Below are 27820 nucleotides of genomic sequence, written 5' to 3' on the forward strand. Positions count from 1 at the left end.
CTGTTCCATATTCTTTCTTTAAAAGGAAATTCAAAGAATTTCCAAATTAATGAGGAGCTTCAAAGCAACTTTAAGATCGATCTCACATTATTGGGGGCAATGTGGGGATTGTAAACATAATCCTCCGATATGATAAATGCTTGAATTTTCACTGTCGAAAAGTAGCGATAATTGTATATAAATTTTGGTAATGCATCCATTTTGTTTACCACCCTTGTCTTGTGTATTATGTGTGGTCCATCGGAGTTAGGGGGAAAAAATAACTCTCTATATGCGAATTACAGGCTTGATTTAATTAATTTTCTATAATTCCATCGCTTCACTTCTAATAAACTCGTGGTGCTCAACCAAGAAGAAAATTACACGGAACGAGATAAGGGAAATAAACTGGTTGTGGAATCACACCGAAAAATTGATAATTAATTGATAATTTGATACCTGTAAACCGGCATTTCATCGTCGTGGAGTACTCACAACTTCTTCACGACGGGAGCTTTTGAATGCTTATAATAAGAAGCTACATGCAGGCACTATATCTATTGGCACTGGATGAAACCTATTCTGAATAGTCATTCGCGTGATACTCTTTACTTGGTACGTGGTAAATGGTATAATTCATTCATATTTTGTAAATATTTTTAAAATGCCGAAATTCTTTTGATGTAAAATTAACTGGATTGAAAAACTGTCAAAAATTTAGTAAGCCCTTGTGCTAAAACCACATCCTACACTATATCTTTCCCTCCTGAGTTGCTTGTTATATATATATATATATATATATATATATATATATATATATATATATATATACTAGCTGACCCGGCAAACGTTGTTCTGCCTTATAAATTATTTCTATTGAATATTTTGGTTGTTAACGAATGCATTGTAAGTGTGTGGGGTTGGGATCTATGACAGAAAGAGGAATGGAGCGCTGTAGATGATGATCGCCGATAAAAACAAAACCATTCATTTTCTCAATACAATGTATTTAATTAACGTAACGAACATATACATTGTTTGAACTCTTAAAAGTTAAACGTAAAGTGAAAAATGTAACAAATTTTTTGTCCTAATATATAAAAATGAAATAAAGAAAGAGTAATTGAGTAACGATGTACGGTATTTTTTCTCAGTCTGTCTTTAGTCAACACAAATAAGCTCGATAGTTTGCCCACGCGAGAACATGCCAAGTGTGAAAAACAGGGTGTGCCCAAATCTAAGCCGCAAACAGACATCGTTTGGCCTTGCGACTTATTGATTGTCACTGCGAATGCGAATCTAATAGGAAATTGAACGCGTTTGGATTCCATTGCCACGTCTGTGAGAATCATTGGAATTCGTGGCAGCAAAACATTTTCTGCTAGGAATTTACCATTCAAAATGGTGGCTCCGATAAAGTTTTTCATCAATTTTATAATGACCAATCGCGTGTCATTGCACAGCCATGGTGGGTTCAAATTCCGAAGTAAAATAACCGGAGATCCAACTTTCAATCTTAGAAGGTGTGGTGGCATGCCTGACAAATCCTGTGGGTTCAAAAACTCTGTTGGATAATTTACAGCTTCGTTAGCATCACAAACTGTATGATACCAAGTCACCTGGCAACGACTGCTGTATCTTAAAGTCTAAATCGTTGACTTCCACATTTTTTGCTGCCAAAATGGTTCTTTCTGCCAGCCACGCATGATTTATGTATTATGTGCGTACATCGGGAAATATGCGGTCAATGAGAGCATTTTGCAAATCAACGACAGTGCAGAAATTAGTGGGCAATTTTATGCATCCAATATTTTCATAGACAGCAAATTTTCCATCGCCGATATATAGCAATTGGTCAGAGAGTGTGTCAGCAGATGGATAGCATTTGGACGGGCGTGTTTATTTTCAGCTGGACTGTTTCAACATTACGTCACAGTGGCGAGGATTTCAAGCAGGCGTTGATCTCCTCAGCGTACGGTGAACGTGGATAGGAACACCCTAATTACACAGAGTTATGAAATATATTTTACGACCTATTCTCTTACCTATCAAATACACATAAAAAATTTCATGAAAATCGGTCGAGCCGTTTCGGAGGAGTACTAACAGAAACACCGTGACATGAGATTTATATATATATATATATATATATACTGGATTTTGAAAAGTAATAAATATTATTTTTTCAAATAAATAATTTTTAATCATAAAATATTGCTAATTTACATTAAAAATGTTTTAAAAGAAGCTGTCGTAGATAAAAATGTAAACAGACTTTGAATTATTTGCTTATTCCTTATATACCATAAAATTGTCTGTTAAATCATTCATTTATAATTTTAATATAATTATTAAGAGTAATCAGCATCTTATATATTGAAATACTTTTTTAATTAATGAAAATGATTTAATCGTCTAAGGACTACAATTTCAGTATTTCTGTCTACTCACAGAGCGTTTGTTACAAAATATTTAATAATTATTTATAGCAAAGCATTGTAAAAAATAAGTGTCCTCTTTTTATTTTTAAATTATTCCAATATATTTGAAGTATTTCTTCGTATTCAATTTCTATATGTATTCTTCGTATTCAATTTCTATATGCATTCTTCGTATTCAATTTCTATATTTTATATTATATTCTAAATAATTTTATTAAATTATTTTAAATATTATTGCTTACTTATAAGTTGCTTTGATAGATATAATCATTATCAAAATTTTTTTCAGGATTGCCAATTACCTTTAACATTTGAGAAGAACTCTGTCTCAGAAGATGAAAAAATCATTATCTTCTTGAATAATCCAGTTGGATGTGTTTTATCAGATCAAAATATGTTGTCTTTTCCTCTGAAGAAAGAAAAGTTGAGTAAGTAGAACCAATAATTTGTAAGGAATATACTAGATTCTTTGATTGAGTATTGAGGAGAAATTCTGAAAAAAGCAGGATAATTTTAGAATATCAATTAATATAATCTCAGTACTTACATTAAGGTAAAATAAGTGCATTGAAAAAAATTCTTATTAAGAATTTTTTTTTTAATCTAACATTTCTATTGACTTAGCTATGCCAAAAAGCTTGCTGTAATTGGAAATTTTACAATTATTCATAGAGAACTACTGTTTCTCAGTTAGATATAGGCATATATTTCCAGTTGAAAAGACACTCTAAATGTTGTAAAAAATCACATTTTATATTGTTTGATTTTTAAAATGTACTCAACGAATGATGACTCCAAAATTTTTATATAGTTGTCCAGTTCTATTAGTCATATTTAGTAAAATACAGAGGGTATATATTTAAAATACATATTTTTAGAACGATTCCAATGAAGAATTTTAAAAAAGCAAATGTTTTGGAATAAAAATTTCTGGAAACAGCTTATTATTTGAAATGGGAAATATCGTCTGCTTCTTTTAAATTTATTCTTCTTTCAAATTATTGTGTGTAAACAAGCTGTATATTGAAAACATGTTTTTGCAATTTCTATTGAGGGATATTCCATTCCATAATTCAAAAGCATTGTGAAATTTATAGTTTTAGAATTTCTTAGTGGAAAATAAATATTATTAATCAGAAAGGGAAAACCTATTAATAGAGGAATATATAATAATATTTTTGATGGAAAAAACGAACAAATGAATATCCGGACAAATTATATCCCATTCAAATATTTCTAATGTGAAATCTAACCAGAAAAGAATCTGACGACAGAGAAGTAGTTGAAAAATCTTTAAATGTATCTGTAGCAACCATAAATAAAATAATTCACCAGAATTTACAGCTTAAAAAATTCTCGAAAACATAATTCATCAGCTTTTGTCGAGGCATTTGACTCAATGCAGGACAATTTGTAAAATCCTGTATGAGAATTATTTAACAGGAGAAAAATGGAAATACAGTATGACCTTTGATGAAGCATGAGTTTGCCTAAGTCACTGTAACAAAAATAGGTATATACATTTGAAAACGAAGAGAAAAAAATTTGCAAATCTAATTTTGTTAATGCAAAGAAATTTTTAATAAGAGGTTTATTATTGTTACAAAATCCTCATATAGTTAGAAAGTAAAAATGAGAACAATGAAAAAAAAAATTTTTTAATCAGCTATCCGCAAAAATTTACGTCTGAGATTTACTGAAGAAATTCTATTTCTTTATCCCAATTATTTTCAAATGTTGAAGCTTCATCAAGATGAAATTATAAGCCGTACTTCGAAATGTACCATTACATTCCTTGAGAAAAAAAAATGAAAACTTATTTATGTACCTGATATATTACTTTTCAATATAAATTTGGGAAATTCCATGATGTTTCACTTATGGACTGTTTTGTCTGAGAAGAGCTTTTTCTAAGCGCAAAACCACTGCGATTGATAGATTCTGGAAAATAAGGAGAAGTGGAAATAATAGGAGTGGAAACTTTACGAAACTCTCGTCTTACATGAAGCTCATGATGCAGAATTATAATCCAGAAAAACGGCTATTAGAATTTCAAATGAATAAAAATTCAAATTCAATTCAAATATTTACCGAAATAATATTTACATTTTTAGCATTAATTAAGAAACTTCTAAGTTTCTCTAAAAATGTGTAAACTCCCTCTGTGTTCGTGAGATTTTAGCATTTTAAACAAAAAAAAGTGCAGTTGATCACCAAAATTGACTGAATTATTAAACTTTGAATATCACTATTTTATACGATAGACTATTTCAAACGCAGCCTCTTGGAAGATACATCGGTCAACCTACGGTGCATTCTTGAGGCGATTGTTGGCCTAAAATAGTGAAGTTCAATATATGGTGAATAACATACCGCTTCAAATGCCTCATAACTTTGTCAGATTTAATTGCAAAAGAATGGACTATTTTTTAAATGGTATATCCTGAATATTTCTCTAAATATGACTGATTTGACATAGAGAATGTATAAAAATTTAAACTACATAAATCAATTTTTTTTTTCTATCTATAATGCATATTTATTTAAACAGCATAAAATATAATTCGTTATTTCATTTAAAGCATTTGTTTTAATTGAAAGTAGTATATACTTATCTGTAATAGTTTCAAAATTAGTTGGTAGATCACGAAAAGAGCAGACACCCCGTATAAATATGAATTTAAAAATGTGTTTTAGTTATCCTAAAATTCTAATTATTACTTATCATTTCTGTATTCCTAGAACCATTGGTTGAATTTGGTGTGGATCAACTTACAGTGAAGGAAGATTCCGGTACTATCCAAATACCAATAACAAGAACAAAAGATACTTCCCAGAATTCAACCATTTATTGTGTTACTCACGACGGCACAGCTCATAGTCGAGAAGATTTTGAAGAGAGATACCTAAATAGGAAAGCGTCTGTTATTATTTTTAGTTCTAATCAAAAGGTAATTCGAAATGCTGAGAATTTATAAAAGTTATCTTTATGTCAAAAATTAAGTGACACTTATATCGATATATTGGATTTGAATGTCTTTTTTTAATCAAAATTCAGAATTTTAAAAGATTCTATGTAATGATAGTATTTTTGAATTATTTATCCCAGCCTTTCTTGAAATTTTTAAGACTTATTTCACATAAATAAGAGTCAAAATTATGTGCATCAACATAAAAACAATTACCAATCACTTATAAAAGTATCCATATTAATATATCTATACTACTATTATAAATGTGAAAGTTTGGATGGATGGATGGATGGATTTTATTAGTCAATCACGCCAGAACGGCTGAACAGAATTGGATGAAATTTAGCAGAGAGAGAGATTATAGTCTGGAATAGGACATAGGCTACTATTTATTCTGTTTAATTGGGTGGTTAATTGTTTATTAATTAAAAACTAACTTTCCCGCCAAAAATAGCCAAATGAGTAAAGCTTCAAGGGTTTTTTTTTTCCCCACGCCATTGAGATCAAGCTTAACATGATTTTGACTATTATTTCAAACGATTCTGTTTATTTTCTTAGTGTTCGATACATTTAAAATTAAACATTGTTAATGAATCGATCTTTCGGATTCATTCTGAAGTACTTTTGAATTAAAATAAAACAGAATAAAGGAAATTAAAAATTTCTAATCTATATTGCGTTACTCCCAACTGGCGTAGAAAATTCATACATTTGTGTTGCCCCAATTGCCGTTGAAAATTCACGCATGCGCAGGAGTAACAAAAGATAAAGCCATGGATGCTATAAATTCCAATCTATTTCCACGCTTACCAAGTCGCGGGTAAAAGCTAGTAATTCTATAAACAAAGAATAAATCAGTTGAAATTTATATGATTTATACACTTTCATTTTCATTTAATTTTAAATAATAAATATTATTAACGTTAAGTGAAATATATTAGAACAATTAAAGACTCATCTTGTATTTAAAATGCATGAAACTAAAGGAAATTTTAAATAATTTTGATAAGTTACTGATAATAATTAACACTTTGCACTCGAATGGTACCTCTCAGGCATCATTCAAGAAATTGCATCATTTTGATGCTTACTTTATTTATTTAATTTTCAATTTTGATTGTTAAAAATACCTACAGAATGGTAAAAAGAGGTAGATTAATTTGTGGAATAAATTCAACTTAAAACAATTATATAATGTTTTTTGGAACAGTAAACAGCTGTTGTATTAAGTGAATAATTAGGCATCGAATTATTTTTCCGAGTGCAAAGAGTTAAAAATGTTATCTTTTATTTTTAAGGAAGCTGTGTGTACAGTGATTGTTTACAACGATGATACTTATGAAGGTAAAGAATCATTCACAGTGGAGGTGGTATCACATGCTACAGACACCGAAACTTTAATTGGCAATAAGAAATCAATAATCGTTGAAATTATTGATCCTGAAGATGGTTAGTTAATTTTTTCGGAATTCTAAATTTATATTTATTTCAGAATGTTATTTATTTCAAATTTTTTTAATACATTTCTTTTACTTTAAACAGCTACAATAATACAACTAGAGAAAGCTGAATTTGTTGTACCACAGCGAACGTTTCTAAACAATATTTCAACATCTATAGTCATACCAATTTTGCGATATGGTGATGTTAGCATGATGTCTAAGATACGAGTTAGTACTATTGATGGTTCTGCTTCTTCCGGATTGGACTATTATGCCAAAAGCAAACTTATTACTTTCACACCAGGTTTGTAAATAAATGTTTGACCTCTTCTCATTTGTATTTCAATTTATAAATTTTACAGAGAGATGTAAAAAATAAATACATAATTATTTTGCTTTATCATAGGTGAAAGGAGAAAGAATTTTGAAATTGAAATTCTATATAACAAGCGCAGAAATTGGGCGGTTGGTTTCACTGTCATTCTAGGACCTGATGAAGTGATAAATGCTAATATTGGAAATATTTCAAGAGCATTTGTGAGAGTAGCGAGTGTACAATCTACTGAAAGTTTGATATTACCTGCTGTTCCTCTTGTACGTTTATAGAAATCTGATTATAATAAATAAAATATCAAATAAATATGTGTTCTTAGTTTGAAAATGCACATAAAAAAGTGTTGAAATTCATATAGTCTTTAATATTATATTATTAATTTTTAACTGCTTATTACAATGAATGATATAATGAGATTTTAATAATATATTTCTATAAAAAATAATGCAATAAAGTGCAACAATGAAAATTATTATATATGTTGACCAAATTAGAGAAAAAATTATTTATTAATTTTCAATATTTGAAATATTGAAAATTATTAAATAATTTTCAATATTTTTTCAGGTAATTATATTTCAGGTTATAATTTTAAAATATAAATTAATCTTTCATTTATACATTTCATTTTCAGAAATTGATATAAAAATGTGTAATAAGGTTTAAAACCAAACATATGATTCCAGATAGTGAAAATATATTTTTATGATACCTGCAAAATAAAACTAAAAAGGGTTATCTAAAATAATGATATGAAGGTAATCTTCTGAATTTATGTTTGAAAATTACATAGCAATAGTAAAAGTTATAGGAGAAGACTTTAAAGAATCTTAATCTGAAAAAAAAAAGTTATTTTTTAGTTCCTGTATAATTATAAATTCATTATTACAAACTGTTGATTACTATTGAAATTTTTTTTAATAATCATTCCATTAATAGAAATACTATTTCTATTGAAATATCATTAATTTACTTTATAAAAATGCATAATTTCATAAACTAAAAATTTGTAAAAATGTGAGAGGTGATCTACTGTAGTTTCTAATTTTCAAATATTTCTTACTTTCCTGAAATAAGAAATGTTTTTTATCATTAACTTTGATTTTGAAACTATATTTATAGTAGGCATGTCTTTAAAATGGATAATTTTTAAATCATTTGCATATTTGAAAATGATTTCCTTTCATTACTATAAAAGCATTATATTATTACATTTATTTTCTTTGTTGAAAAACATTAGAATATATTAACAAAAACGTATTTATTTAATGTAAAATCTTCCATTATATTTCAGGTTATATCTCTATTGCACTATGATAATGTTACTAAAGGCATGACAGAAAATCCCAGATCTGGATATCCTTTGATTTGTCTTACTGTAAGTTACTCATAACTTTCATTAATACAGGTACTTTTCCAAATCAAAAGGTCACCAAATAATTTAAGCATGAGGCAAAAAAAAAAAAAAAAAAAAAAATGTTGCCAAGACCTGCGCCAACTTACATACAAACCTAAGGCTACAACTTTGTAGGGCGCAATGCTTTTTGGGTGGCCCAGGTCTAAATTATTTGGCGACTTTTCGCTTGAGCTCGGCTAAGCAAAAAATGCCATAATGTTGTATGTTAGCTAGTTAAAGAAAAAGAATTTGATAAAAAGCGAATTTTTGAATCTTAAACATTATTTTACTGACTTTGTGTGTGTGTGTGCGAGTACCAGTCATTTTCCATTGCATAGCAATAAAAACAAATATACAGGGTGTGGCAAAGAAACTCAAAGTTATTGCATCATAGAATAAAAGTTAACTAATTTCTTTTGAATTTGTGTTCACTTCTTTTTGTCTACCACTTCAATTATAAAATATTTTATAATATATCTCTTAGTTCAGTTTTTTTAGTTTTTTTTTTTTTGCGGGGGGGGGGGGGGCTTTTTTTACAATGTCAATAAAAAGGTCTGCTATTTTCGAGTTATTTAAGCAAGGATAATGACAGTGTCAAATCGTTCGTTTGCTTAATGTGTCTCAGCAAATAGTATCTGAAACAATCTATCACTTCAAAGAGCTTGGCAATGATAATGGACACCTAGGGAGTGAAAGAAAACGTACGGTGAACACTTTCAATAACCGTAAGTCCATCAAACAGTAAGTTCAGCGAAAACCAAGGGTTTCCCTGAGAAAGATCGCTCATGAAATGGGAATAAGCGACCGATCAGTGCGGTGAATGGCAAAATAAGAGCTTGAACTGAAACCTTACAAGTTCCAAATATTTCTGCTTCTCACTGCTGAAAACAAATTCGTGCGGCTCCAAAGATACCGAAAACTTTTAAGACGGGTCACAGGTCAGCGCTGGGAGAAATTCCCTTTCCCTAATAAGAAGCTCGTTACTGTCCAATAAGATAATAACTCCCAAAACGATAGTATCTGGTCTGTGGTCGGTCAAAACATCTCAGCAATTGTTGAACATCATCAACATCCAAAGTTGGTCATGGTCTGGTCGGTTATTTGGAGCGGCAAAACACCTGATTTCTAAAGATTAGGGTGTTAAAATAAATCAAAAAGTGTACCATCGGAACATTCTAGAAGCTGCTGTACTTCTGTTGGCAAAAAGCACTTAGGCAATGTAAACTGGGCGTTTCAACAAGATTCTGCACCAGCTCACAAGGCCAAAAAGACACAAGAGTGGTGCAAGGAGCATTTTCCGGACGTGATATCATTTGGAGAGTGGGCACAATATTTGCCGAATCTCAATCCCATGGATTACAATGTATGATCCATTTCGGAGTCAAAGGCTTGCACTAAACCACACAAAAGTTTGGAATCTCTAAGGCAATCGCTTTGGAGGGAATAGGATAGATTAAAGGTAGAAGACCTGCGGCTCATTGCTGAAAATTTCAATACGCATTTGAGCCTCTGCATCGCTGTCAAAGGCGACCACTTCGGAAACAATTAAACTTATTTACTAGTAAAGGTAAACTCTTATTATTATTATTCTTTATATTTTTTTAATTTATTTATTGTTAATAAAGTCATTTTAAAAATTGTTTGTTCGGGTTTTTCTGCCTCACCCTGTATAGGTATCCAGGTTCAGAAATGCCAAATAATAGAACATTTATGTCAGTTTATAAAGCCAAATATAATATTGATGAGCAAAAAGATGTGTCTCATATATTGTTATCTTACTCCACTTTGCTATTGTTTATGTACTCTATATGCAAATCCTCAAATTCGCTGATGGGGGGAGGGAGGCTACACTACTAGTATTGTACAATTATTTAATCCGGAAATTCTATAGAAATTACTGTACTTATACTCTTGGAATTTTTTTAAAACCATTTCTAGCCTTGTGATACTAATTACCCAGATTATGCTGCAACTGGTCCTCTTTGTAAAGAAGCAGGCATCATCCCATCAAGATTGAGTTATTCGTGGGAAATAGCTATGCCATTAAGTGAAGAAAGTATATCACCTTTTGAAACTGTTACTGATTCAACATTATTTACTTCTGCTCATCATAAGGCAAGCCTTATTTTTTTAATTATTATTATTTGAATGTTAATGTACATACAAATGTAAATGTTTTTTTGAAAAAGATAAGTAGACGCACAATTGATCATTGAAAAAAATGTAATAATGTTGTAAGATTTTTTTTGAATCAGAATATATTAAATTAGTGTTTCTACATTCGGTAATATAAGTATAAATTAAGATGAATATAAGTTCACAGTTGAATCACAAAATATTAATTCTTAAATTATTGGAATATCATTACATAAATAATCATTAATAGAATATTTTGAATATCAAATAATTTAAAACTCACAAAAAAGTATTGTTTATGATTTAAATTGAAATGTATTAAAAATATTAGCTAATAAGTAAATTCCAAAAGGGAAAATCTACTAGGCTATAAACAAAATTTCTTTTATTTATAATTAAATATATATATATATATATATTTTTGATAATTTTATGCAATTTTCATTCCATTTTCATTTAAAAAATATTATCTGAAATAATGTATTAATACATTTTTAAATAATTATGATTTCACTATAATTTTTAAACAATTTTAGAAAGCCTTTTTTAGAGAGCTATTTGATTTATTGCTCTGAAAGTCAATTACAAACTCCATACCTCATTTTTAATGCATAAATAATTCCTTTTTCCAAATATTAATTAACTTTTTTATATTGAAGTAACCTATACTGCATACATTATGCATGAACCAATGTTTACATTTTAATCTCTATACATAACACAATGTCATATAAAACTTTATTATTGTAATATTAAAAAATTCTAGAAAACACAAATTTTAATTTTAAAGAAAATAGTAAATTTTTTATACATTTTTAATATGTTTATGAATTATGTGGGAGTTATATATTTATAGAAATATTTTCAGAACCCTTATATTAAATAAATTATGAATATAACAATTATATTGCAGGTACTGGATAGTATTTATTTCCGTCCTCAAGAGAGAATTCGTTGTGTTGTACAGCCCGTTGATTCCAAAAGTAATCTGGGCATCCCACTTCAGAGTAAAATGATTAAAATAAGTTCTGATATAGGTATTGTTTTTCTTTTTTTGATTTCATACTGTTCCTTGTTTCTGCATTTCATTGCGTGTTATTTATTAGAAAAATATAACTTATATACACAGCTTTTCTTAAATATTACATCACTTGACGGTAAAAATAAAAATTATTTTTACATTTATAATTTTTTCAAAAGATAAAACTTTATGTATGCTGCTTTTGGTCTTCAGAGTAGGCCGCATTGGCCTGGTGTTGAGGCCTCGTCTTCGGTGCCCGAGAGTTCCAGATTCGGGACCCGATTCCACCAAAAAAACCATCGTGCAAGCGGGTCTGGTGCACGTTAAATCCGCCTTGGCCAAATTAGTTTAGTTTAGTTTAGTTAGTTATATTAACGTCCCGTTTCGAAGCAACACTTGGGCTATTTTGGGACGAACCTCGTAATTTTGAACCGCGGTCAGATGACGAGGACGACACCTGAGCTGGCACCCCTCTCTCCACACCACACCACACCATCGGGAGGACGTTTGGTCAGGACGGATTTAACGTGCAACAGACCCCCTTACACGACGGTTCTTCGGTGGAATCGGGTCTCGAACCTGAAACTCTCCAGTTCCGAAGCCGAGACCTCACCACCTGGCCACCATGACCAAATATCCTCCCTCAAGTATGATGTGGAAATTCGAAGGGGGTGCCAGCTCAGGTGTTGTTCTCGTCATCTAACCGTGGTTCAAAATTGAGGTCCGTCCCAAAATAGCCCAAGTGTTGCTTCAAAACGGGACGTTAATATTACTAAACTCAACTGAACTTGATCTGAGTTTTTGAGTGAACATGCTTGTTCATTCGTGTAAAGTGACTAAAATAAAGATTAACTGTTTATTTTTATCTCACTATTTATTTTTTTGTTACCTGAGGGAAAGAATAGTGTAAAATAATTTTTTTCCATTAGAGTAATCCTCAAAATATATTATCAATGGAAAATCTACTGGCAAAATAATTTTTTCCAGTAGAATAATCTTCAAAATATATATTAAAATTCCAATGAAATTTGATATTTTCACGTTTTAGTTCCTATTTATTATTATTTTTGTTTTTCTGTTGGTTTAATTATTTTATATCTTTTTTTTTTCCAGGATTTTGTCATTCAACAATGCGATCACCTTTCTTACAACTGAATCTGCAATCACAACCATTTGTAGCTAGTCTTAGTTACCTGAACTCATCACATCCTACTCATCCCAACAAGCTGCACATTCATATTGAAATTCCCCATGAAGTAACTATGACATTTCTTTTCCTTTTGGTATTGCTATTCACTCCTAATCAATTATAACTATAACAATTATAACTATAACAATTATAGCAATTTAATTGTGTGCTTTTTATTTTCCATAATAAAAGTAATTTTCCATAATTCCATTCCGTACTTTTTTCATTAAATTCCATTTCCATAATTAAGTACTAAAATAAGTATCCTACTAAATATTTAAATTTAAAAAAATCGCATGTAAATACTTAATGTAAATTTTTGCTTTTTTTGGATTTGAGAGGAGTTGAGTTCTTGAACTTAAAGTTCTTAATCTCCAGATATAACAGGTGAGTAGAGTGATGGCACGAGATTACTTAGTAAGTGTTTGTGATTAGATAATTAAAAATATTACTTAGGAATTTTTTTATTACTCTCTTATTCTTTATTATTAATTATTAATAACAATATTGTTAATTTTTTTAACCTCAAACATTTCGCTGAAGCAAGTGAAGCAGTGCTTCTGTATGAAGCTTGTTTAATAAGCGTTTCCATGTTTGAATAGAAGGAAAGAACAAACCTGCCTCCTTTTATTTCATGATAAAGCAGTTAGAAAGTAAGATAAATGGAATGGATTCTGTCATTCAATATTTTTGTCTTTCCAGACGATTATAAGGGCAAAGTAGTGTGTGTGTGTGTGTGTGTGTGTGTGTGTGTGTGTGTGTGTGTGTGTGTGTGTGTGCGTGCGTGTGTGCGTGTGCGTGCGTGTGTGCGTATGTGTGTGTGTGCGTGCGTGTGTGTGTGTGCGTGCGTGCGTGCGTATGTGTGTGTGTGTGCGTGCGTGTGTGCGTGCGTGCGTTAAGTAAACAAGCGATTCGTGGTTCATCTCACCAAGAGCCGGCCCTCTTGATATTGACTCTATTGGATCTGTGCTCACTATATAATACTCTAACATCGATCAAATGAGTAACGTCAATCGAACATGGACTGTGCAGAGAGAAGGAAAATTGTGAAATGAAATTTTTGCAGTTAATATAAATTTGACAGAGACCTTTGAAATAAAAATGTATTAAATAAATCCAATTATGTTGAATCATATTAACTTTACAGTGTTGAAAGTAAGGGGAAAAAATCCAACGATGAAATATTATTATAAATTCATATTTGCAATTGCATGGAAATTAATGTTCTAAATGTGAAATAAAATTTCGACTACTGCAGTAGATTTTGTAACCAGGCCATTGTACCTTGCGTACATATATTTGCTTCTGAATAATATAAAATTGTATGTTATTTATGTTGCAAATGTGTGCAGCTGCAATAATTTTGTTGATATAAAAATTTTAAAGATAGATACAATTTGATGAATATACATCTAATTTTTTAAGCATATAAAAATCTTAAGTAATTTACCAAAAGTCTTATTTCTAGGTAATATATTCCAATTTGAGTATAGTTTATTTTTATACTTACTTTTACTCAAAACTTACTTATAAATTTAAACATATTCATACAGGGCTGTACCAAGGGGGTAGTGAGATTGGCTCCCGCTTAGGGCACAAAAAGTGGAACGCAAAAATGACTATTAAAAAAGCTTAAGGGTTCGATGTATTGTGTAAAAGAATTCGGGAGTAAGCAATGTGTAGCTGATTAGAAAATATCAATAAATCTAAAGTCTATTAAAAGATAGATGAAATTTATTATTTGTTTACGGCTGTTATACATTTTATTTGTAGTTTCAACATTTTTCATCAATAGACACGATACATTTTTGCGGAAATACATTTTTCAGAGTTTTCAGAATCGAATTTTATCATTCTTGAGATCGATTTTTTATGTAATAATTCTGCAGTATATTTAAGAACTCCGGCACTTTTTGCATCAATTTATTCATTTTATTTTTAAATTAATCATATTTACATATTTTACTTCTGAGTTTAGTATAAATAATTATTTTTTGAAGTTTTTTTTCAATTTTTTTCAATCTTTTTTTTTTATCTGTCAATATATTGTAACGAATTAGTAATACTGCTTCCCTGAGCAGTTACTAGTTGTAACGGATACGAATGGATGGCAGGTAGATGACTTCTGGCTTTAGAGACCATTTAGCGACGATTTTAGTGATAAAAATGAAGGGTCAAGGATATTCGAGAATTTGCTCGATATCTCAGTTATGAGCGAAGATACAATATCTTTCTAGAAACTTCTTTGCTCTGTCACAGAAACTATAAATAGTAGGGAGATAGCTGAGAGTCAGTCGATATTGAGTAGCAGACAAGTAGGCAGATGTGAGTAAAATCTCTCTCCTATGAGTTTTTTCTGAGCGCTTTGTGCTGTTATTGTTATTTGGTAACGATTTGCTGCTTGTGAACTGCTATGTTACATTATCATCTGTTATTAGTACGTTCATGTAGAATAAAAGGTCGTTATCCATTATTGAGCTTGCTGGATTTTTTATTATTCAATCCAAGGACGAATTCTGGATAATTTTCTGTAACAATATGTCCGAATTTTTACTAAACATATTGACAAAAATTGCTAAACTGTATTATCTGTAGTAGGGAGAATTGAAATCTGAGATAATGAAAAATTAACAAAAATATAACATCTTGCTTCAAGAGGTAATTCTGTCAGAAAAGCAGTATCGTCTCGGTACGGCTCTGTGTTCATGACTTGTTATACATTTGAGACGAAAGTGTGACATTTCTCGTAATTTCTTTACAGGACGGGCTTCTTCCATTGATTTCAACGTATCCACTTCATAATATTCAGTTCCTGTTAACACAGAATATTTACCGGCAGCAACATGTTTGTTCCAATCTGCAAAGTGTCTCCCCACATATAGTAAAGAATACAAGTTTTCTGAAAAGTTTTAAACCTTCAAAAGATGACCTGCATTTAGCTTTTCCCTATCATGGAGACAAATGCGAGAATGATACTGGAATACTTTATCAACATCTTAATTTAAAAAGATGCAAATGGTCTTTTGATGCATGGTATTCAATGGCTGAGCTTGTGGAACTTTGTGGTGGAACAGTAACTTCAGATTTTAAGGTAATATCTAAACAATATTTATTAATCTAAATAACTGTTTGCATGTCTTTTGCTATACTATTTAAAAACTGTCGCCACTGGCGATCATTTGGTTCGTCTGGCGATACTGATTATGTTTAATTTCAGTTATATCTAACTTTATGCTCATGATTTTTTTCAAATCGTCAGACGTTAAAACGTGTCATTTTAATTATCTTACAGTTTGTTCTGCTTATGGAGTATGTAAACTTATCTAATGGAGGCCAATTCTATGACATCATAGTGTTTTCTTCTAAATTTATCTTCTAAACTTTGTAATTCTGTAATTTCACTTTTTTATTTGTCTTGTAAACTACACAGATATCCTACTTTCTTAGCTTTCAACAATGTGCAGAAAATCGCATGATTAAATATTTTATGAAATAGTGAAAAGAATTTGAGCTTCAGGACAACAATATAGGAATTAGGGAAAAAAATTGTCAAAACTCAGGAAACATTTGCACGTCTACTAAATTAGTATCATTAAAAAAAAAATTAATTTGAAATAGTGTAGAATTTATTTTTGTACTGTAATATTTTCTGAAATTATTCCAAAAAACATCAAAATTCAGTTTAATTTTTAATTAATTAAAATTTGTATTAAAATTTCAAAACGCTTAGCTCCTAGATGTGCATTCTAATACTCCAAAGTATATATGTACCAAATTTGGTAGCCGTATGTGAAACAACCTAGCCTGTAGAGCGCCAACACGCACACATGTCCATCTTTATTATTAGCAGAAATAGAAATAATTAAAAATGCCATACCATTCCATTTTCAAAAATTTCAATGGCTCAGAGGAGATGAGCAATATCTGACTTAATTATATAAACTTAATATAAAGCTAGGTTTGTATTTAAAGCAGTATTTTCATTGCCTGCAACATCACATAATGACAGAAGGAAGAAAAAAAATGGAATAACATGTAGATCTCTCCGTCCGCTCTTTCTGACCACACACAGCTAGCTGAAGCTGAAGATATTGACTAAATGTAAATTCACTGTAAAAGTCGCTTCTCAACGCTTATTAATAATAATGACAAAAAAAAAATTTCCTTTGAAAACACAAAGTTTGAGGTTTGACATTTCATTCAATATATCAATATTTTGGAACGAATGAAAATAATCCAAAAAAGGGTTAAAGAGTAATGTAAGAATAAACTTTTTTATATATTAGATTAGATATGAAAAAATCATAAAATTTTAAATATTGTCAGCTTATTGAAAGTGTTACTACTGTGTAGCAAACTCTAAGTCATTTCTCTTTCAATTAATTCTGGTTTTTAAAGAAGAAATAAATATTTATTTGCTTGTAAAGCAGTTAAAAATTATTTCGGATGAAAAGCATGAAATACAAAATGTCACTTTTCTTATTCATGTTATAGCACCTGGAAGACAGATTTTCGCTCGGCAAGTTTTTGTAAAATTGTAAATTAAAATCCTAACCCATGTCTCGTTTAAAATTATAAAATCTAATTGCAAACGCGAAATCGAACATGAGAAAAACAGTCCGAAGTGCTAACCACTACTCCATCTCTGATACGTTTTTGCAGGTCATAGTTGCAGATTTTGCATAGAAACATATGAATATTTGGTTATAAAAAAAACTTGTATGTGTGTAAAATCTCGTTTTTTCTGGAAAGTCATCTATATAAATAAATTTAAAAAGCAAAACCTAAATATAAAATTTGATACAAATCATTACAATCGTTTCCGAGATACACGAAATAAATTATCTATCTATCTATCTATATATATATATATATATATATATATATATATATATATATATATATATATATATATATATATATATATATATATATATATATATATATATATATATATATATATATATATATATATATATATATAGTTATTTTGGTTGAGTAGAAGGCAGGTTTGAAGACGTTGAAGAGACATATTATATTTTTAAATTAATTTTAATATCCATTTCATGAAAGCAATTATTTTACAAGCAGACGCAGTACGGCACAAAAGCAGAAGTAAAGAAGGCAAAACAAAGGATCACTAGTCTTATATGAGATAGGATTTCCGGCCACGCGCCGAGGGAATACATATGTTGACCTTGAGAAGCTCAACGGAAGTATCACTTTCATTTGATACATAGTTCTGATGATGCTTTATTTTTACAAAGGGATTAATTAAACCGAAAGTGGAATTGGATCACGAAATAAGAGAATATTTTTAGAATAAAGTTACGATGGGCTAAATTAAGATAAAATGAAAATTAATTTAATCTTGAAACTTAATTAAATTGAAATTAGAATTAAAATATCATTACATATATATACCAGAATTGCTCTTTAAAGTTATAATATACCATCTTAATTTTACTACAATAATTTTTTCATTTATATTAAAAGTATTACAGATTACTTTAATAGTTCAATCTGGATATAAAAATCCAAAGTAGCTATGTGAACTTTACCCATGATAAGTTTTTATCCCTAAGTGAGGAATGGGTGCGATTCGTTTCTTACATTCGTAAATTAACCTTCAATAATTAGAAATTGAAATTTTTCTATAGCTGACATTTTTCAGTTATTTCGGATACCAAGACTCTTAAATCTTTAAGATTCCTTTTAAAAACACTTTTCTTCCTTTTCAGGCCCGAGATACAGATCAAACCTATGTAACAGTACTTCTTCCTTTATATGTGACATACGTTTTTGCTGCTGCCCCAACTGGTTGGACATCTTTCGAACATCGAACAGAAATGGAATTTTCTTTCTATTACGATACATTTTTGTGGAAGGCAGGTTCGCATAGCGATAGTTCATTGAATGCCACCGTTGGAATGGTTCGAGTGGGGACAAATTCTGCAGGACATATGTTCTTTGAATTCAAAACGGTTGCAAAATTCTATGGTAAAAAAAAAAATACGAATTTTACTTATAATAAAAGTAGCTTTGATGTTTTAAATGTTTACGCATTTAAGTCTTTAGTGCATTTCTATATAGAAATATCAAATTTACTTAATCCTTATGTCCTATCCTAATATCTTCATATTTAAATTTATCTATCTTTGTTTAAAGCTATGACTTATAAAGTTTCAGCACCGGATTATCAAATAAGAAAATTAGACAAACGCCTAGAGACCCTCCCGCGAAATTTCATTTTTTGCGATAAGTACTGAGTGATGCTCATTTTTGGATTCTGAAATCCTCCACACTTTTACGCATGCGTCAGGATGCATTTATTTAGAACAAAAGAGAGGTAAATATGGAAGGAGATGTTTATATTTAATAATAAAGTTGACTTAGGAGTCGTAAAAACTGCGAATAACTCGTAATATTGTCGGGAAAAGATACTAATTCACAATAAAATACTTTAGAGCAATTTTCATTTTTTAAGAGGCTTAAACATGATATTATAATGAACAAATGAAAAATTTCTGTTCTTAAAATTGGTTAGTTCACTTTTTTTGCAAAATAATAATAACTTTTATGTTAAAACTTCTCTTTTTGTTGCTGAATTTTTTTCATAACATTTTGAGATTAATAACAGTAGATAATTTCGGTCACATTTAATGATATTATATAAAATATACTTTGTGTAACTCCTGAAAGCTTTTTTTTCCACTTGAACTAACCATAAAAGCAATCAATACTCAATTTTGAGTTAAAATAAAATAGTATACTCAGTTTTTTTCTATGTGTGTTTAATATTGCGGAAATCAAAGAATGAAGAAGAATTCCAGAAATAGCTCGTTCTTCTGTGTCTCACCCATTAGCAAGGTAAAATCGTCGAAAAGTGATAGTTTCGGGATGCTGAAACAAACAGTACATTAATTTTATTTTTTCTTTTAATTTACATTGTCAGTGCACTAGAACCCATTCAAATTCAAATTAAGTATCGATTGAATGCTAAAACATTATTCTAATATTCTTAACTATAATTGAGGAGTTTTATATTATAATGTTTCAAATCTTTGATTTTTTTTTTTTTTTTTTTTTGCTTTTTATTTTAAAAAATAGGTCTGATTCTGTAAGTAAATGATATTTAGAATATGCCCAAAAGTTTTTAATTTTTTTAATTGTTTTAAATCTGGATCTTGAATTGTATTTTTTTATATGAAGAAAAAATTGAAACTAATTTTCTTAAAAAGGACCATAATTAAATATTTTGTTAGATTATTAGAAATCGCTGCATAAAATTGCCTATGCAAATAATTAAGAACAATAAAAAAAATATCAGGTGTAGAAATTTAGAGATTGGAAAAGCAGGCATCCGAAGATGCATTACCTAAGTCGCCCTAGAGGACTCAATTTGTCCATAGTTCTTACTCCTATATATTACAGTATCAACATATTTTATGCTCACCATAAACTGCATTATTATGATGATCACTTCATAACTGTAGTTAATAGGTAATAACAATACAGAACTCAGCTAACTGTTTTAACCGATTATCAAAAAATTAATAATTTTTTAAAATATCTAATATAAAACAAAAGTTTAGAATTTTCTAAAGCAATTGTTTGAAAAGGAATTTATCAAATGGCATATAAATAAATCTTTCTTTTGATTTGAACTACTTACTCCTGTTAATACATAAACTAATAATACGATTCTCTATTCAAGGATGCTTTGTATTGGATCACCATACCTTACCAGGTGTCAAAAGCTCTGTGTCTGCTCCAAGTAATCTAGATGTTCAGTTTGAGTTGGAATTGCTGTGGAGTGAACAGACATTTGATGGCCCGATCCAGTTTTGGAGATCGACAAGCAAATACAATCTAATGGTAAGTCAGCCATCTAACTTTCCGCCCGGCACGAAGGCACACGGATTTAACCCATAAAAACTGAATGACCGGACCGCCGCAACAGCAACATTGTCGGGAACTGTGGTTGAGACCTAAGGGCCATCACCGGCCACGGTACACCCCTCCCCGAAGGAAGTACGACCCGTCATCGATGGGAGGAGTCAGATCCCCCACCTATTATTATACCCTCCAGGGTGGTGAGATCCAACCACCATGCCGGAAGCATCTCATCCTCATTTCGTGGTGCCCCCCGGGGGTTACAATCTAATGGTAAATCGGGAGTAGATTTACCTTTCATTATTATTTACTTTTGGAATTAAGTTGTCTTCTCCACCCCCCCCCCTTTTTTTTTACTTCCTTGTATACAAAGAGAAATTACTATAATCGTGGAAAAAAAATCGGACTCGAATTTTCAGTCTCCACCCTCATTTCTCAAGAATTCGAAAAGGACTTTTTATTTTCTCTTATATGAAGTATAAAGTAGTAATCGTCAAAAAATTCAAACTCGACATTCTGATGAATCTCCATGTTTTAGACTTCCCTAAGTTCCAAAAACACATTTTTTGGAAAATGTCTGTCTGTCTGTGAGAAAGATAACTCAAAAACACTTTGATCTAGACAGATGAGATTTGGTATACGGCATTTACTCCAAATTTGTAGATTTCTATCAAATTTTGAGCAAAATCCGTTTAGAGGAAGTCTGTTTGTCCGGGTGTTCGAATATAATTTAACACGATAACTACAAAACGAAAAGCGCTAGATAAATAAAATTAACATCTAGACAGACAGAATAATATCTATAATCTAGACACCTTCCAAATTTTGAGCCAAATCCAATAATCCGTCTGTCGGTCTGTAGATCAGAAAGATAGAAAAGGGATAACTTAAAAACTCAATGACTTATATATCATATTTAGCATGGGATATGGTAATTACAATTGTAGTTCTGTGTCATTTTTTTTATTTCCATCAGTTAAGAAAAACACACCTAAAACATAAATTCGATTTACGGATATTATTATCCGCAATACAGGGATGAATCGCCAAAAAATTCGCCAAGGATTATACTACAGATTCAGTCAAAATGTTAAATTCACGCCAATGATCAATATTTTGTAACTATTGTACGCCAATGCATGAAGGCGTTTCTGGGATAATACCTTTATTAGAGAGTATACGAGAAAGTTCTGGAGAGACCACCCTTGCTGGTTGAAATATTTTTCTATCCATCTAAAAACATAAAAACTGAAAAAAACTTGGAGCTGTAGTGGTGGTATTGTATTTGATATGTGGTATTTACACTAAATTTGTAGATTTCTATCATTTTAAATGAAATTCATTTAGAGGAAGTCTATATGAGTATTTAAGCACAAGTAAGCACAGTGACTACAGAATGCAAAGAGCTAAATATGTATCTTGGTTCATAGATTTAACATGGAAAGTGTAGATCCATGTTGAATAAAATCCGTCATGACCATTTTTTGGTATGTATTTTTGAAATTGACGTAGAATCTACATCAATGAATCTGAAATGTAGATCTTCGTCAAACTTTGAGTTCAATCCACCACAGAAATGATTAATTTGTATGTCAGTTGCGTAACGAGAATAAGTGGCGCCCGTGGTTAGCATGATTTGTTTTCACCTTCTTCCCGTCGTCGTCAGTAACTTAAAAGTATGTTTATGTGAATAAAAAAGTTCCTTTAACCATGTAATATAAATTGTTGATATGTTAAGCTATGACATTTTGTTTCAGGATTATAGTGGCTATTATAGCTTGTATTTAATTCCATGTAAAGTCACAATTTCAAAACAGACTGCATTATATAGTGGATCTAAATACCTTCCATGTATAGCCCAGACGCCAGAGAAGTAAGTTAATTTTTATTTATTACAACAAAAAATATATAGAATTTTTTATATATGTTTATTGTTTAAAGTATTTATTTAGCATGAAGAGCAATCTTATTTATTATATTTTTGATATTCTGTTTTTTTTAGGTTTGAATTGCCGATAGTCTTTCAGCAAACAAATCGTCCTCCACCAGTTACTTATGCTTTAGAAACCTTTTTCCAAATATTTAATAATGAAAATGTTTTCAAGTTGAACCCCTTTGAAAATTCTCCCAATTTTCAATACATTGAGTACAAAGAAGCATTTTCCAAAGGTATAGTTCCTCCCCCACATCATACTTTTAGTTTTATTTTTTTATCCATCATTTTTATGTAATAATTAATATTTATTTTCAATGAATTATTTAACATTCTGATCAGCCAAACTGGTTTTTATTAATCATGTTTATTTTCCTAAATATCCATGGGTAAAATTTTAAAGACGTGACCAAATACAATATTTTATACTACTCACCTTTGGCGACCAACGGGTGTGTTGAAAGTATTGGTTATATTTGATTTCATTTAAATCTTTTAGATAAAGCTTCACCGGGATAGCCTGGTTGGTAGAGCGTCGGATTCGCGTCCCTTAGGTTGCGAGTTCGAACCCCGCCGGCCGAAGATTCCCCGCGTGCTTGGTGGCTGACGCGCGTTAAATCTGTCGTGGTCACAAAGTCCTCCATGTCGAGAGTAATACCACTGGGGGTACTGGATCAGGGGTGATCGTTCTCTGATTCAGGTCTAAATTACGATCTGTGGTTGAGTGAATGAAATGCGTGAATGAAGTCCACCCCGTAAAAAGGGTTGTGACGTGTGTGTAGCTAAGTCGTACTCTTGGCCCTAGATGGCGCTACTATTGAAACAAGAGGCGTTCCCCTTGAGGCTTAAATCGGCTGTCTTCGACAGCGGCCTTGTCCATGGCAAGTGCCATTAGAAACAACAACAACAACAGATAAAGCTTCATGCTCGTGATACTTTTAAACTGTCAGATTTAAAGCATCATTATTTTAACAATCTTCCATATGTTCTGTTCACTGTGCATATAAACTTTCCTAAAAGAGAACAGTTCCATGACGTCATATCTTTACTATGTTATCTTCTAAATTTGGCGGTATTATAACTTCACTTTCTTGTTAATCCTGTAAGCTACATAGGTAATCAACAAAATCCTTCCTTAGTTTTCAACAATGGAAAAAAATCACATGATCAAACATTGAAAACGATTAAGGTTTCACTAACAACAATTAAAATATTGCTGTGAAATACGCTAAAGAAAATATCTGAGAAATCAATTAAATCTAAAAAAGTTTACAGCAGATAAATAAGAATTATGAAGAAAAAAATGTTTTTGGAATTTTAAAATGGTGTAAAAATTATTTTTAGTTGGGAATGTTTTCGTATCGCGAAAAATCATCACAATTTAGCTTATATTTTTAATTAATTGAAATTTTTAAAAAATCGCACTGAGTTGTACATTTTTACCCTCCAAAGTATATATATGTGCCAAATTTGATAGCTGTAGTTCAAATGATCTAACCTATAGCGCCAACATGCACATTCATTTTTATTATTAATTTATAAAACTTTGTACAAGGAAGAAGCGATGATCAAAATGACGTCTTTTTACGTCACGGTATAAAATCAAATTGGTCGAAATTTTTTTCCTCAGTGATTTTGTATGAGATTTTGATAAGGATTTCTTTAACACGTTTACACTTAAGAAAGGGAATCTCGGGTATCTTTAAAAGAATGTTGAAAATATTAGGGAATTTTATCCCTTCTCTCGGAGGTGAAAAAATGTTGAAATCATCAGTTTCCTAGAGCATGTGTTGAAAATAATGAAATTAAAATTGGGAATTGGATCTTGAAATAAGAGAACAATTAATAATGAAGTAAATATAGGCTAATTTAAAGAAAAGATAAATGTTTAAATTCTAGTTTAAAATATCGTGTGTGTGTGTGTGTGTGTGTGTGTGTGTGTGTGTGTGTGTGTGTGTGTGTGTGTGTGTGTGTGTGTGTGTGTGTGTGTGTGTGTGTGTGTGTGTGTGTGTGTGTGTGTGTGTGTGTGTGTGTGTGTTACATCAAAAAGTATTTTTTCTCTCCTCAAATTTGTAAGATCAAAATGACAGGATGCCTGAACAATAGAGCACATTCATTAGAAGTGATTAATTTTTAAAAGCTTACATTTAATGTGTTTATGAATAAAAAGTAATAATACAAAATAGACAATAAAGTTCTTCTGAAATAACTTTCAGTAGTTGTGTTATTTATGTCTCTTATATATTATATGCAGGATTGAAAACTACTAATTTTCCGTTTTATTGAGAAAAATTGCTTCCTTGATATATGATACTATTTTAAATAAACCAAAATAAATCTTTAAGTATTTTTATATGAACAAGAAGCTGTCATTTTTCATATATGTCAATTTTAAAAAATTATATTCTTAATTTATAAAAAAAAGTTACTTTTTGTATATGATGTAAGTATATCCAATCACTTTTTCTTTGTAGGAGAAAATGTTTATGGTAGAGTTTTCTGGAGTCCGAAGCAAGGATTAGAATCTGCATACCAACTGAATATCAATGAAGTGATCATTTGTTCTGGAAAAAATGGCTTTATGCCAGTTTATGATCCTACAGGTAAAACATATGGTAAAGGACCTCAATACGGTTGCCTACTGCCTAACAAGAATTTGAAATACAAGTTTATTTTATTGGTAAGTTTTTGTAAAGAAATATAGTTTCGTCAAAGATATATAAAGAAAAAAAAGAGAGGGGGAATATTGGCAGGCATTTCATAAACGCTTTTGGACATTTTTTTAAATCCCAGATTAATTTTGGAACTGTCCGTATTATCTCGTTATATTAGAATTATCTATCAATATCTACTACATTGTTTTAACATCACGACGACACCAGTTTCTGTTTTAGAAACGCAACGATTTATTATTTATTTATTATATTAGCAATGATTTATATATATTTGCGAATAATGAATGCCAGCATAAATAATAACTATGGAATAGAAAATGTTATGCTGAATTCTAGCATGGCTGAGGTCTGCAATTTTATATTATATATATCTTCGTGCGTTTTCTCCTGAATAAACTCGGAAATATTCATAAATGCACATATGGAATTGTACTGAGAAATTGGTAATAGTAGTAATTAATCACTGTTTGTTCCAATCCGATTTTAATTATTAGTTTTAATTTGTTTGTGAATACTATGCATAGGAAAAATTCCACTTCGGGAAAGAAAATTGCATGATGAAAAAAAGGTAAATTTGTTATGGTTTCGCTGATTTCCCAATTTATATACATTTTTTATGATGGATTGTAGCAAAGATGATGAGCTGAGATTTGTTGATTCATAATATTCCAACTTCATGTTGATTGATTCATTTGGGTTTTTCGGCACTACGACAATTTTTGGCCATACTGCGTCATCCAAATGGTAAATCGGAGCATTGTTAGTGTTTAAAATTTTGTATAAGATCGAGTATGTTCATGCATAAACCAATATAAAACAACCAAATGAAAACGAAAGATGAGATATTTGTTTTAAAAGAAAAATTAATAGACGGAAATTGTTGAAGCTAAATATACGGTAAAAGGTGTATAGCATTTGAAAATGTTTGGATGGTAATTTTTTCCCCAGCAATTCTGGGAGAGTTACAAACGATGAAAGAAAAAAAATAGTGGTGGTGTTCGTTAAAGGTTGGGAATTTAATTAAAATATGATGAAATGTCACTTCATTTGGGAGACTATTGCTGAAAAGCAGTTTTTGTATTTTGCATTGCATTTCTGCGAAAATGAGGATTTCAGCATTTTCGGGATTAAATTTTATCGTAAATGAGAATTGTTTAATTTTCTTCAATAATAATTCTACAATACTCATAAATCTAATATATATTTATATATAAATATATATAATATCTCAAGCACTTTTGCACTTTTTTTTTTACAAATTTATTCGTGTAATCATTTTATTTCTCGATGTCTGTGTTCGGCAGAATTCATTATTTGTTCCAAGCCTGATTTCTTTCTCTTAGTAGGTTACAATTTGTTTCAGTATCTATCATATCTGAGATATTGTTAATAAGATAGCAGTCCATCTAGATGAGCACAACACCTAGGTTTTGATAAAAGGAAAGTCAACGCTTTTGTTCTAATTATTAACTTTAAACAAGGCTTCTACCTTTAAATGTAAAGGATATTTGTTTATAAATTAATTTCTAACAAAAGAGATCTCAGAATTTACAAACATCTTATTTTAAGTATTAATTTTTCTGTTTAAAAAAATATTACTGGTATTTTACTGCAATTATCACTTTTGGAAGAGATTAATTTTGTTCACACAAATTTCTCTAACATTGAATTTCAAAAGAATTCTTTGTGAGTGAGGAGGGAAAAGTTAGCGAAGTATGACAATTTTGAGGCGATAATTGGGCATTTACAGTTTAAAAGGCAAGAAATACAGAGTGAATAATTACATAAGTTTACCAAAAACATTTCAGAGAGCTATTTTAGATTTTAGTAACTATACTCTGTTTCACCCTAACTTGGCAGTATTGTAAAAGGTAGAAAATGTAACGCTCCGGGTTGGGAAAGAGCTCCTCATCAATTCCGATTTTAAAATAGTTAAAATGCGCAGAAATTTATCAAATAATATCATAAATTACAGAAATCCTTTTTTTTTTTTTTATCAACATGTATTTAAAATTATTCTCAAGTTAGGAGTGCTTATCTGTTAAGTATTTTGTAAATAAAGCGAACGAATAAAACTAAAAGATTGACATAATGAATTCCACTTTGGCTAGAACCGGTCTTCAAGGTCAAATATTTGGCGCGCTTTTCTTTTACGTCTCCGCCAACTCAGCTTCATTCAGTTCGCAACCGTTATAAGCTTTCGTACTTTTTTATTCTCGCTTTTTTATCAGCTGATATTTTTGATACTATTAATCACATTAGTAGTTATTAGTTTTGATTGTTGGATATTTATTCGATTCGTCATTTTTATTCACTTCTAAAATGTCTGAAAAAGAGAAAGTGTTATCACCGACTGCTCTGTGCACACCTTCAAGACGAGTAAAACCAACAAAAAGTACAGCATGC

General features: G+C 30.3%; 1 protein-coding gene across 1 annotated transcript in view; it reads left to right on the forward strand.

The window, feature by feature from the left end:
* The window catches only part of LOC129987994 (extracellular matrix organizing protein FRAS1-like), a 71700-nt gene that overhangs the window by 38438 nt on the left and 5442 nt on the right, over positions 1-27820 (forward strand). Inside the window, exons 20-34 of the mRNA XM_056096059.1 lie at positions 2710-2848; positions 5163-5371; positions 6691-6841; positions 6935-7138; positions 7241-7428; positions 8463-8546; positions 10503-10679; positions 11614-11737; positions 12835-12977; positions 15672-16001; positions 18652-18910; positions 20628-20788; positions 22564-22679; positions 22809-22975; positions 25214-25419. Coding sequence (XP_055952034.1) covers positions 2710-2848; positions 5163-5371; positions 6691-6841; positions 6935-7138; positions 7241-7428; positions 8463-8546; positions 10503-10679; positions 11614-11737; positions 12835-12977; positions 15672-16001; positions 18652-18910; positions 20628-20788; positions 22564-22679; positions 22809-22975; positions 25214-25419 — 2658 coding nt within the window. The remainder of the gene's footprint in view (positions 1-2709; positions 2849-5162; positions 5372-6690; positions 6842-6934; positions 7139-7240; positions 7429-8462; positions 8547-10502; positions 10680-11613; positions 11738-12834; positions 12978-15671; positions 16002-18651; positions 18911-20627; positions 20789-22563; positions 22680-22808; positions 22976-25213; positions 25420-27820) is intronic.

This window comes from Argiope bruennichi, chromosome 10 (assembly GCF_947563725.1).
Source record: "Argiope bruennichi chromosome 10, qqArgBrue1.1, whole genome shotgun sequence".
NCBI lineage: Eukaryota > Metazoa > Arthropoda > Arachnida > Araneae > Araneidae > Argiope > Argiope bruennichi.